The 12,988-nt window shown below is 33.1% G+C and overlaps 2 protein-coding genes across 2 annotated transcripts; both read left to right on the top strand.

The window, feature by feature from the left end:
• The first annotated feature begins 11,155 nt into the window (after window positions 1-11,155).
• LOC141647691 (protein FAR1-RELATED SEQUENCE 5-like) lies at window positions 11,156-11,596 on the top strand. Its single transcript, XM_074455981.1, has one exon. It carries the CDS (start codon window positions 11,156-11,158, stop codon window positions 11,594-11,596), a length of 441 nt encoding a protein of 146 aa, XP_074312082.1.
• A 6-nt stretch (window positions 11,597-11,602) lies between these two features.
• LOC141647682 (protein FAR1-RELATED SEQUENCE 2-like) lies at window positions 11,603-12,675 on the top strand. Its single transcript, XM_074455976.1, has 2 exons — window positions 11,603-11,848; window positions 12,418-12,675. Exons 1-2 carry the CDS (start codon window positions 11,603-11,605, stop codon window positions 12,673-12,675), a joined length of 504 nt encoding a protein of 167 aa, XP_074312077.1.
• Window positions 12,676-12,988: the final 313 nt, after the last annotated feature.

The raw sequence follows: 12,988 nt of genomic DNA, 5'->3' as shown, positions 1-12,988 counted from the left end.
GAAGAAGGGTCGTCCCCTCTCCACCACGCAACAAAGAAAGGATTCATCAATGGATAAAAGGGATCGATATGCTTTGAGTTTCACAATGGTAGTTTGCTTTTATTTTGTTTCTCCCCGATTTCTTGTGGTATTTGACTTTTGAAAACATTTCTTTTGCCACTTTTGATATTTTGGCAATTTGATACTTGGCAAAAATTTTCAATCTTTGCATTTTTGAATATTTTTCAAAGTAACCCCATTTTATAGCAAGGGTACTTTTATTGAAGCTTAGGAGTCTATTTTTGTACTCCTCTTTTCTTTGATGCAATTTGTGCAAACTTTTTTATTTTCATTTTGGTACTTGAACTCAATTTGGAGATTTTTGTGCCCATTCTCTTTTTGTTGACAAAATATGATGATAGAAGTGTAAGGAAGGTTGCATGGCATCAAGGGTCACCTTGGAATAAACGGTAGCCAAAGAGTTATCACACCATAAGGTACTCTTGACTAGGCCTTAGTCCATGGGTCAAAAGATACTAGTATGACACATCCTAGGGTGTATTGAGGGTATTCTAGCAAACAAAGTCTCAAGGAGAAAAATTATCTACAAGGGCCCTATATACACTTAGCAAGCTTCCCAAATAGGCATTTTCACAAAAAATTTCTAACCATGCAACTACATGCCATGATGCAACTATCATATATACAACCTAATGAATATGCTTCTATCAACTATTATGCCATATAAACTAAATGCAAACTCTTAGCAACACATTGGTTCATACTGCATCAATCAAAAGATAGACACATTGTCATTAACATATAAAAAGGAGGAAGGAGATTTGGAAAGATCATACCATGCAATCTTCTATTTCCTTCATGCCTCGAATGTGGCATAGTCGACCCAATGTGATAAGAGTGACAAACAAACAAACAAATACATACAATATAAATAATTCTATACTACAAAGGAAAGAACATGTTTTTGGAATTTTTAAAATTTTAAAATTTTTATGGTTTTTTTTTATGAAATTAAACAACATGTTTTTAAGTTTTTTCGAAATTTTTCAATTTTTATGTGTTTTGGAATATAAATTCCCATTCCCCACTTTATTTTGGACATTGTCCTCAATGTACATGTAGGAGTAGGAATGAAAAAGAAAATACATGTTTTTGGATTTTTGATTTTATGGAAATGAAGTACAAATGAAATGATATGATATGAATGAATGCATGCTCTAACTAAATGCAATTCTATATGACATATATAACAATTGAATGCAATCTAAACTACACTAGATGATGTATGCTCTAAATAAATGCTTAGGTCACCTATGATCAAACCTCCCCAAACCGATTTAAGCACTATTTTTAGTGTAGAAAGGAATAGGTTTGGTCATTAGTGGCTATGCATGAATGCAACTAACTACATACAACATGTGAGATATATTACAATGTAAACTATACTATATGAACTAACTAATGTAAATGCAATATTAAATATTTCACAAACGCAAGCTAAATGTATATGTATATAACTAAATGCAAGTGTAAATATAATGCAAAGTCAAAGGATAGGATATCTTACAAATGGTGGTTTGAGGGAGGACTCTACCAAACTCATTCCTTGTTGCCATGGTTATTGATGTTGTCCATGTTGCTCAATGCTCTCAATAACCGGTCAAAGGCTTGGGCACAATCCTCAAATAAGCAAAGATAGAACCATGGCCACTTCAAAATGGAATAGAGCCAATCCTCCACAAGGGGCTTTTCTTTGAAATTTCTCCCCTTTACCTTGGCCTTTTCATCATAGCCTTTTTGGCTCTCCAAATTATCAAGCTTAAAATTCTTGTCATCGGGAGGCTTCCATTCTCTCCCGTCTCCCTCAAATATGGTGATGATGATAGCATTTGGATTTATCAATCCTTCAAGAATAGAAGGAGAATTCTCATAGTATTGATAACGGGGTACCTTAGGAATTGAGATTGTGGGTGGCAAGTCTCCACAAGTAAGCTCATTCATAACTTTGCTCTTGAGCTTTTCCACCAAGTACCTTTTATACAAAAATTTGACCTTTTGGAGAAGGTTTACCATATCATCTCCAACAATCATAGGTTCCATGGTGGGTGCGAAAAGGTCTTCATGGTCAATAGAAAAGAGGCATTCATCTTCTTCATGGAAGCATACCTCAAACTTCTCAAGGATGTGCTCCTCAAGTGAGGCAATCTCACAACTCAATTCCTCTTCTTCATTCCATAAGTCATTGCAAGACACATGTTCCGCATAAACTTCTTCCATAGGTTTGTCATCATCGCTATCTCCATACGAATCATAGATAGGGGCTTCACTCCTCCTCATCAACTCTTTTTCCAACACCTCAACATTCACATCAAATGATACACCCTCATACTCACAAAGGCTAAGAGTATTTGGCTTACTCAACCTCATATCTTCCTCATCAAATACCGCACTTTCATACTCATAAGAGCTCAAGGAGATTGACTCTTCCCACTTCACATCTTCTTCATCAAAGGTCATTGCCTCAAATTCACATTCATGGTCAATGCTCAAGGATTGGTGGGGAGTGGTTGCTTGGGTTGTTGCTTGGGTTGCCTTCATTTGGGCAATTCGAATTGCCAACTCCTCACCATGGGTAACAATGCTTTGAAGAACATTGTCCATATTTTGGCTCTCTTCTAGAATTTGTGTGAAGAAATTTTGTTGGTCACCCATCATTTGGAGAACCATATTTTGAATGTCAAAGTTGGGCTCATCTTTTTGTTGTGGGTGGGTGTGAAAGTGCTCATATTGTGGCATTTGGAATTGGTTGTAAAGTGAGTATTGGGAGGGTCGTTGTTGTGGATATAGGATGTTGGTTGGTAGAAATATTTGGGGTAGTAGTTAGGATTTTCATTATATGAGTTGTAAGGTAGTTTTGTGTTGACTTGCTCCTCAAACTCCCAATACCCATTGTAGTCATACTAAAAAGATCCACCACATACTCCATGCACCAAGCCTTGGGCCATCATCATAGTTAAGACAAATATACAACTACAAACATGGAAACTACAATAAAATGGTAAGAACGAACCTTGAGGAACAAGTTCCTAAAGGTTAAAGCACAAGAAACGATATTCCCACGGAACCAAGGCTCCTCAAGAAGAAGTACAACTAAAACTAGACCAAAGAACGATTCAAATACACAACACCGTCCCCGGCAATGGCGCCATTTTGATGAGCGTGTCGTTGTACGCCCTCAAACACATTTATACCCAACTAGTAGCATAGCAAGCAAGTCGGGGTCGGTCCACGGGACGGGGGTACTCAAATTGTTCAATCTAATTATGGTTTCACTTAGGGTTGTCATAATTGATTGGAATTGATTGATTCTAAACTAATAAAAGCAATGGAAGTAAAACAAGCAATAAATTAAGAGATGTAAACAATTAATAAAGATACTAGGATGTCATGGGATCATAAGGGAATCATGGTAAGATAGCATAAATGAGTTATATAGATGCAAGCAATTTATTATTGTTGGAATTAAGTTAGTTCATGTCATATAATTCATAAGAAGATTTGGGTCCCGGAGCCGAGTCATTCACGACTTTACAACACCTACAATCGACTTAGTTCTTCCCATTAAACTACATGCATAATAAACCAATTCCTAGGGAAACTTACGTCTCCGAGCCGAGTCGGTTAAGACTTTACAACACCTACAAGTCGACTTGGGTTTTCCCTATTTCAACTATAAGCCAGGTTTAACAAGGCTTGAGATGGTTTATATCTTACAAACCTTGTTAAAAGGATAAGAGATGGGTAAAAAATGCAAGGTTTCATAGTCTAGCATTTCATCAAACATGACATGTGCATAAGTTGAAGAACAATAAGCAAGCATTCATATGAACGCATTAAGCATAAATCTACCCCATGATTAACTCCCCTAATCTCCCACTAATCCTAGTTAAGAGACTACTCACTACTCATCATGATTATTATGCTAGCAATGGTGTCAAACATCACAACACAAGTGAACATGATGATTAAGCAAGACAATAAACAAGAGATTAACAAGTAAATAAAAAAGGATTAAGAGTGTTACCAACTTGGAGAGTAAAGATTAACATAAACAAAGAAGAATCCCTGAATAAAGATGAAGACTTGTCACTTAATCTTCAAATACATACCCAAGAGATCCAAATGTAAACAACTTGAATTGAACAAAGAAAATGGAAGAACAATAGAAGAAACCCTTTGATTAATGGTGGAGAGTTGTCAATTCCCCAATACAAACCCAAGATTTCTTCAAGTACCAAGCTAAATCTAAGATTGTATAAGAAATTATCGAGGAAAGATTAATGTGTAATTTGTGGAAAGATTCAAGACTAATCTATTATAATCAGCTCCTAATGAAGGCTTAATCTAATCTAAGGAAGCTTAGTCTCTTGATTATTACAAATGGAGTATATATAGTGGTACATCATTAGGTTAAGCAAGGGTAGATTATTAAATAACATTCTTAAGTGTTGAATAGAGCTTTGCAAGTCCCGAGGGACATGCGTGGATCATGTATCAACTCCCAAGGAAATCTGCGCGGATTAGCCTGAAGAGAAGGCTTGCTGTAGAACGATCCGCTCGTCCTGGCATCGGGATGCGCGGATCCTAGGTCTGGGATGCGCGGATTGTCTCACAAGGTTTTCTGAAATGGCAAAGCAGTTCTGGGACGCGCGGATCCTGGGACAGCTTGTCTATTTGAGCTCGGATTGTAAAACGGACGTCATTTCCTCATCCGGACTCCTATTGGAGTGATTCAAAAGCCTAGACCACTTGATATTTCGACGCTGTTTCATCTAGCATATTTTCAGAGCCAACAAGCAACTCTTGGTTTGGTTCCGAGCAATTTCTTCTTGTAATGGCTTCCTTCTCGTCATCCTTGGTTTTAGGCCTATGATCTTTCTATATACTCTTTATTCCTACATCCTTGGTCATCATTCTTGCCTCCTCTTCATACTAGTCCATCCAAGATCGTCAACAAGCTTCCGAATATGCGCGAGAGATGGGAATTCCGCCTCATTATCTTCTTTCCTACATGACATATACAATGCAATAGGAAAGCAAGATAGGAAGGAATTGACGGATAAAATGGTCATGAAATGCTATATTAGTATGCAAAAGGGTTTCAATTAGGGGACTAAATGTGCGCAATTAAGAGTCACATCATATATAAACCTCATTTCATTTATAAAACATTGATCATGTATAATTAGTTACCACCTATTACTTATAATTTAACTGTATTTTTTTATTTCAAAATATTTTGAAGATAAACCTAAAAAACATAGATTTGAAAAAGGTTATTTTATTTTATTTATTAGTAAAATCTTAATTATAATATATTAATCACAAAATACACAAACAGGCCGCGCGAAGTACGGGATACTACCTAGTATATATATAAAACAAGGTTGAAGCGTTGTGGATGCGTCACATGTCAATCCAGCCTTAAATACAAGCATTAATTACAGCTGAACATTAAATATAAACATAATAAATGCTACATAAATCTCAACAAATTATTAATTAGAGTTTAATAAATGTATTATAAAACTACATATAATAATTCCGATGATTTGATTTTACATTTATAAAAAAAATTCTAAAATGTAAATCATTACCTTTATTGCGAAAAAATGATTTAAATTGAGTATACTTTCCATTATTTTTATTGAAATATTTTGATTGTTGGAGTTAGAATCCTCCATAATAGCGCGTTTACATAATAAATCTCATTAAAGGAATATCATCAGATATTTAATTATTTGATCCTCGTCAGTTGATTAACGTAAATCGATAACGGTTGGCTGACCAGAGTTTGACGTTATTGTCGTGAGACGGCGGTGATCAACTGACCCGTTTCGGTCACACCTAAAGGAACGAACCCCAATTGACCATTAGTTAATTGTATAAGATACAATTTATTTAGTCCCTTGATTTATAGACTAAAAGGTTAGTCGATTATTTTAGAGAGATTTCGAGTTGCGAACTCGAGGCACGACAGTTATTATTTAATTATGCGATAATTGAATAATAAATTTTGGAAGACGGGTTTTAGTTAATTAATTGTTAATTCACTAAAATTGTACTAATTTATTAATGTGATTAATATTAGTACGTAAAATAATATGTGTAGCGGTACACGTATATTTATTGAGTGATTTAGACGAAATTAATTGGAAGCATTTAAACATGAAACGATGTTTAAATAAAATTTACACGTATTTGTGCGACAAATATAAGAACCAAAATGGACCCGTAAATGGGACATTGGACCGTGTAAATGAAGTTAGTGGATGATCACAATCATTTCACTTTACTTGTGATACTTCCATAAGTTATCTTATAATCATTTTTTGCATGTGATGTAAGATTGACAAAAATAAGATAAAATAACACTCCACTCTCCCTCTCACCTACCCGGCCACCCCTTCCCATATAGACCAAGTTTTGTTCATTTTTTTACATCTTCACTTGTACATTTTGCATGTGATATCTTTCTTGGTCTTCCTCTCTCTAAAATTATTATACATCTTTACTAAGAAGTTAGTAATCAAATATTATTACTAAGAGTGTTAGTAATATTATAAATATTATCAAGGGAATAATTTTAACAAATTTCTAGTAAAATACTTGATAGATTTTTGGGTTGAGTTCTTGGGTGCAACTTGAAGGAGACTTTCTTTTTGAAGGTTTTTCCAAGGAGGATCATCCATATCTTTTTAGCTCAAGAACAAACTAGAAAGGTGATCTAGTTTGTGCCCATATTACCATAAAAATCTATATAAGGAAATTGTTTTTCCTTAACTTTCATTTTTATGCTTTTATATTTGCATGCATGTTACATAGATCACTAAATGAACATATTATGAGATAATTTGTTTTTAATTAGAGAGTCTAATTAGGATCTATGATCTTTCATTGATATGTATAGATGATTAAAGTGATTGTCTCACAATGCTTTACATTTACTTAAACAAAAACATTTTGAGAAAGTTATAATACTTAGACCATTAAATCCATCAAGAAAAATATATTTAGAATAATCATTGTATTAAAAACAAAACTTAGAAATAACTACTAAGAGATAAATTTTCATAATGGGAGAATGAAAAAATTATATTGCGACAAATTAAATACATTTGAGATTTAAGAGGTTTTAAATAAGAGTAAATTAAAAATAACTCCCTTTTAAAATCCAGTTTTTAAAAATTACTCTCTTATATAATTGTTTTCTAAAATTACTCCCTTAAGATGCACTTTTATCAAAAATTGCTTCAAAAAAACAAATTTAGGTGACTTATTCCGTATGTTTTTGAACTTATTCTCCATTGCTATAAGTTTTAAAGTATAAATTGGCTAAGACACAAACGGAATAAGTTCATAAACAGACAAAATAAGTAACTCGAGTTGGAGTTTTGAATCAATTTTTGATAAAAATGCATCTTAAGGGAGTAAATTTTAGTAAAAAATTATACTCCCTCCTATTCACCATTTTCTTCCCTATTTCCTTAAACGGATTATTCAGATTTTCTTCCTCTTTCCTTTTTTGGAAATTTTTACTCTTATTTTATTCATTCCTCTCTCCTATCACCAAACCCCACCCAACTCACAACTTCTTATTTAATTCCTAATTATTCATTCTTCTCTTCTATCACCAAACCCCACACAACTCACAATTCATACTTTATTCCCCTCCTAAAACCTTGTGCCCACAACAAAGGGGAACAAAATGAAGAATAGGAGGGAGTATAAGGGAGTAATTTTATAAAACTGTATTTTAAATGGGAGGTATTTTCAATTTACTCTTTAAATAATGTGATAACGAGTATGTATATATACAGTGATCGCTAGGAGATTGAATAATCAAAATAAAATTAATGATTATTAAGTACAATAATTTTATAAACGACATGAAAAAGTAGAAAACATATTACATTTTTTTTAATATTTTCAACTAAATATGTATACTCAACTATAAAACATATGGCTAACTAGATATTACTTTTAGTTAAATATTTTATATGTAGTTGTTTCAAAAAGCAAAAGGTGCAGATTTCTTATAAATATGTTTGACACATAGCACATGCAAGACATACACAACCAAAACATTCGAATAAGTTGAGTTTTGACCATATATGTTTGATATATACACATCACACGTTATGCATTAAAAATTGAAAAATACATCAATTTATGTTCACATAGTTTTGAACAAATATTAATTGATTTGGAACATAACGTATCATGAAATGATTTAACTTAAGAACTTAATATTGATTGTTGCATTATTCGTGTATTTATTTTAATTAATATGATATTTGATAAGTCACAAAATTATTTATTAAATAACGTTGATCATGAATAACTAACTATCACTTATTAGTTATAATTAAAACTGCTTGTATTTTATTTTAAGACATTGAAGTTAAACCTAAGAAAATAAGAGTTTAGAAAGTTAAATTTATTTTTATTTATAAGTAATGATATTAAATGTCATATATAAATTATATTATTTTTTTTCAATTATAAAAATAAAATTTTCAAACAGGCCGCGCGAAGCGCGGGATACTACATAGTATATATATATATAGGCAAGATCCGGTGAGTTTGACACTTTTCGTGAGTTTCCCCCGCATATATAAGCAAATGAGTTGACAAAACCCAATTATCAAAATTTGAGCCGTCATAATTTTCCCAGCTCTTTCTCTCTCTTTCTCCCCCTTTCTCTCTCTACTGATCAAACACTCTGTTTCATCAAAAAACCACACGAAATTTTTTCATCAGTTCTTCAAAATTTGATCAACAAATTCATCAGTTCTTCAAAATTTGATCAACAATTCATTCATTATTTTGATTTTTTCAATTAAAACTATCAATTTGTTCATCAATTTTTTGAAATTTGATCAACAATTCTCCGAAAACCCTAATTCTTCAAATTCGACTGAAGGTATTGATATTTCTTCCGATTTCTGATTTAATAATCGAATAACTTCAGTAATTGAATCAAATAACAAATTCTGACTTGATTTACGTGTTTTTTCCATAAATTTCAGCTTCAACGATGCTGAATTCAGACGATCAAACGCTTACTCTGCTTGATAATATTGCTGATAATCAAACAACGATGAATTCAGGTGTAAATTTGTGACATAATGCTGATATAATAACTGTTGTTATTAGGTTGATAAGTTTTTTTGTAAAAATTACCGATTGCATGAAGATTGTTTTCATATTGTTACTCATTTTGTCATTATAATAACAATAACAACTACATAATATAACAGTAATTGCATGTAGGTTTTCATTCATGATATCATTCAATACTTAGTATTTGAATAACTTGATTACAATAATACAATAACTGCCTTACAGTATTAAAATAGCTTTGATATTACATTAAAATAACTGTGTGTGCATTGTGGTGGACTAGGCTACCAATTTCACTAAAACCCTCCCCTCTCTGATAGAATAATTGCATTTGTATAATACAATAACTGAATTACAACGTTAAAATAACTGCTGTAGCAGAGATTGTTTTTTCATAATAAATGCTACTTTATAGGATCTGACAAAAAAAATCCTTACAATAACTACTCTTTAATAATGAAATAACTTTAATACTACATTAAAATAACTGTGTGTGCATTGTGGTGGACTAGGCTACCAATTTTACTAAAACCCTCCCCTCTCTGATAGAATAATTGCATTTGTATAATACAATAACTGAATTACAACGTTAAAATAACTGTTGTAGCAGAGATTGTTTTTTTCATAATAAATACTATTTTATAGGATCTGACAAAAAAATCCTTACAATAACTCCTCTTTAATAATGAAATAACTTTAATACTACATTAAATAACTGTGTGTGTATTGTGGTGGACTAGGCTACCAATTTCACTAAAACACTCCCCTCTCTGATAGAATAATTGCATTTGTATAATACAATAACTGCATTATAACGTTAAAATAACTGCTGCTGCAGAGGTTGTGTTGTTTTGTTTTGTATAGAATCTAAGATATTGAAATTAATAATACCATAACAGTTCTCCTGTTTTAATGTTTCCAGGCATTGAAACTAATACTACCAATGCAACAACTTTTTCTACACCCTCAAGTTGCGTCGAAACAGGAGAAAATACTATCCATAATCTGGGATTGAGATATACTCCAGGTGGCAGTGAGGAGTGGAATAGGATGGTAGAAAATGGTTTCAAACCTGCTCTGGGGTTAATGTTTGTAAAGCTGGAGGAGGCAATAGAGTTTTACAATTTATATGTTGTGGCTTGTTGTTTCATACCAAGAAAGTACACACAAACAAGATTCCGTGATGGTTTGATAGACAAAAAATCAATGGTCTGCAACAGACATGGATTCAAAGAGGATCGCAAAAAACTCGAACCTGTTGTTGAATTTGAAAATACAGAAGAGAAAAAGAAGAGGAAAAGATCTGTAGAGCCAAAGAAAACAAAAATAACAAGATTTAGTTGCAAGGCAAAAATACGGTTTTGTGCTGTATTTAATGACCTTAAGGAGCTAATAGGGTATGCTATTGATACGTTTTATGAAGGTCATAATCACAGACTCTGCTCACTCAGAGAACGGGAATTCCAGAAAAATGTAAGAACACTTAACCTTTACATGAAGCAGACAATTGTTAACAATTGTAAACTCAACATCGGGGCTACCTAGACATTTAGAATTCTGGCGGAACAATCAAATGGGTATGCAAACATTGGTGCAACTCTCACAGAATTCAAGAACTTCAAAAGAAATATTAAATGTTATATAGGTGACAAGGATGCTGACATGGTTCTCGATTATTTAAAGGCGCTTTCTGAATCACAAGATAGCTTTTACTATGCTTATCAAGTTGATGAGGATAATTATTTGGCTAAAATCTTTTGGGCAGATGCACAAGCAAGAATGAATTATTCCTTGTTTGGGGACACCATCACCTTTGATCCTACTTACGGTACTAACAAGTACCACATGGCCTTCACCCCATTCACTGGTGTTGACAACCACAAAAAATCGTGACTTTTTGTTTGCCGCACTTGTCGATCATGAGAACGATGGGTCATTCATTTGGGTGTTTAAGAAGTTCCTTGATTTTATGGGCAACAAGGAACCTCAGTGCATTCTTACTGATCAAGATCCGGCAATTAAACTCGGGGTGCGTTCTGTATTCAAGAAAGCAAGACATCGCTACTGCATGTGGCATATAATGAAAAAACTTACCGATAAAGTTGAGTCACAGATTTGTAAGGAAACTGACTTTGTTGAGCGGATATGCGGAGTTGTTTGGGATACTGACTTGGAACCCATTGAGTTTGAAGAAAAATGGACTCAAGTGATTAATGACTTTGAGTTGAATGATAATACTTGGTTTACATACATGTATGGCAAAAGGCACAAATGGATACCTGCTTACTTTAGGGATTTGCCTTTAGGCTGCCTTTTGAAGACTACACAAAGATCAGAGAGTCTAAACAGCTATTTCAAAAGATTCGAGAGCATAGATGGCACACTTATAGAATTTTGGTTGCGTTTTTAGAGTGCAATGGAACAACAACGCTATAATCACAGATTTCTTGATGCTGCAAGTGACAGCACATTGCCACAGGTTTCTTCTAAGACAATGATTGAAAAACATGCCTCTAAAATCTACACACATACTGTTTTCTATGAGTTCCAAGAGCAAGTGCAAATGACTCCCTGTTCGTGTGCCGTTAGGGGGTTTTCTGAGCAACGAAACATGCACATTATAAATGTTGAACACGCCTACAGGAAGCATAGAATATTTCAGGTTATTCAATTTTATAAACATAATTGTCTTTTTACTTTAACAGACAATAACTGTGATAAAAGAATACAATAACCGTGTTTTACCATTAAAAAAATCATGTGAAAACTATACAATAATCACAATTATGCTTTACAATAATTGATGTTGAGTTAATTTGCAATTGTTCTGATTTTTTCCATAAATATATTAATTTGATAATGCTTTACAGTAATTGATAATGCTTTACACTTGCCAATTTGTTACAATAATCAAGGATATGCTTTAAAATAATTTGGGAAGAGCTTTACAATAATCAGATACATGAGAGCTTTAAAATAATCAAAGGTATGCTTTAAAATAATTGGGCAAACGCTTTACAATAATCAGCTACATGAAAGCTTTAAAATAATTGCATTTGATCATTTGAATAACTTAATAATCATGTGAAAACTACTTTGTAACATTATATTAAACATAAAAAAACTGAAGGACTTCTACCTTGGTGTTAATTGCTAGTCTGCATAAAATAATTCATGTTGAACTATATAATAACTATGTTTGCATTTTAAAATAACTACACTGTAATGCAGGTTGCTCACAATAACGAATCAAAGGAAACAACATGTACGTGCAAGATGTTTGAGAGGAAAGGAATCCTTTGTAAACACATTATATGGATTATATCGGAAAAGGATGCAAAGCATACCGGAGCAAAGACATCGAAACCGGATGGACCATATAGAAAGCCTTTGTTTGATTTGGATGGAAAGTTATTGCAAGACTACGATCCCACCGATTTGAGAAAGTTGGAATTATCAAGGGTATGGTCGAGTTTTATGCAACAATAAGTGTTCTTAACTCGATGCCTGAAAATCAAATCAAGGAGCTAAGTTTGATGCTTTTACAATTCCGAGAGAAAATAAATCCAACCAAAGAGAGCTTGACAAAGGATCAAGAACTCGGAAATCTTTGTTAGGTTGTTCAAAGCAAAATCAAATCTTTGTTGTTCTTCCACCAAAGATTGCAAAAAACTAAGGAAGCGGCAAGAGAATGAAATCAAACAAGGATAAGGCAATTGAGAAGGCGAGCAAACCGAAGAGGCTATGTAATAACTGCAAACAAATGGGACACCATGACAAGAGAAACTGTCCAAATCCGTTT

Source organism: Silene latifolia, chromosome 1 (assembly GCF_048544455.1).
Source record: "Silene latifolia isolate original U9 population chromosome 1, ASM4854445v1, whole genome shotgun sequence".
In the NCBI taxonomy this organism is placed as follows: Eukaryota; Viridiplantae; Streptophyta; class Magnoliopsida; order Caryophyllales; family Caryophyllaceae; genus Silene; species Silene latifolia.
This window is presented reverse-complemented; position numbering and strand designations above follow the sequence as displayed.

Coding starts and splice junctions, on each gene's coding strand:
- LOC141647691 (XM_074455981.1), top strand. CDS start 11,156: ATGGGCAACAAGGAACCTCAGTGCATTCTTACTGATCAAGATCCGGCA.
- LOC141647682 (XM_074455976.1), top strand. CDS start 11,603: ATGGAACAACAACGCTATAATCACAGATTTCTTGATGCTGCAAGTGAC. Junction 11,849..12,417: donor GGAAGCATAGAATATTTCAG/GTTATTCAATTT, acceptor ACTGTAATGCAG/GTTGCTCACAATAACGAATC.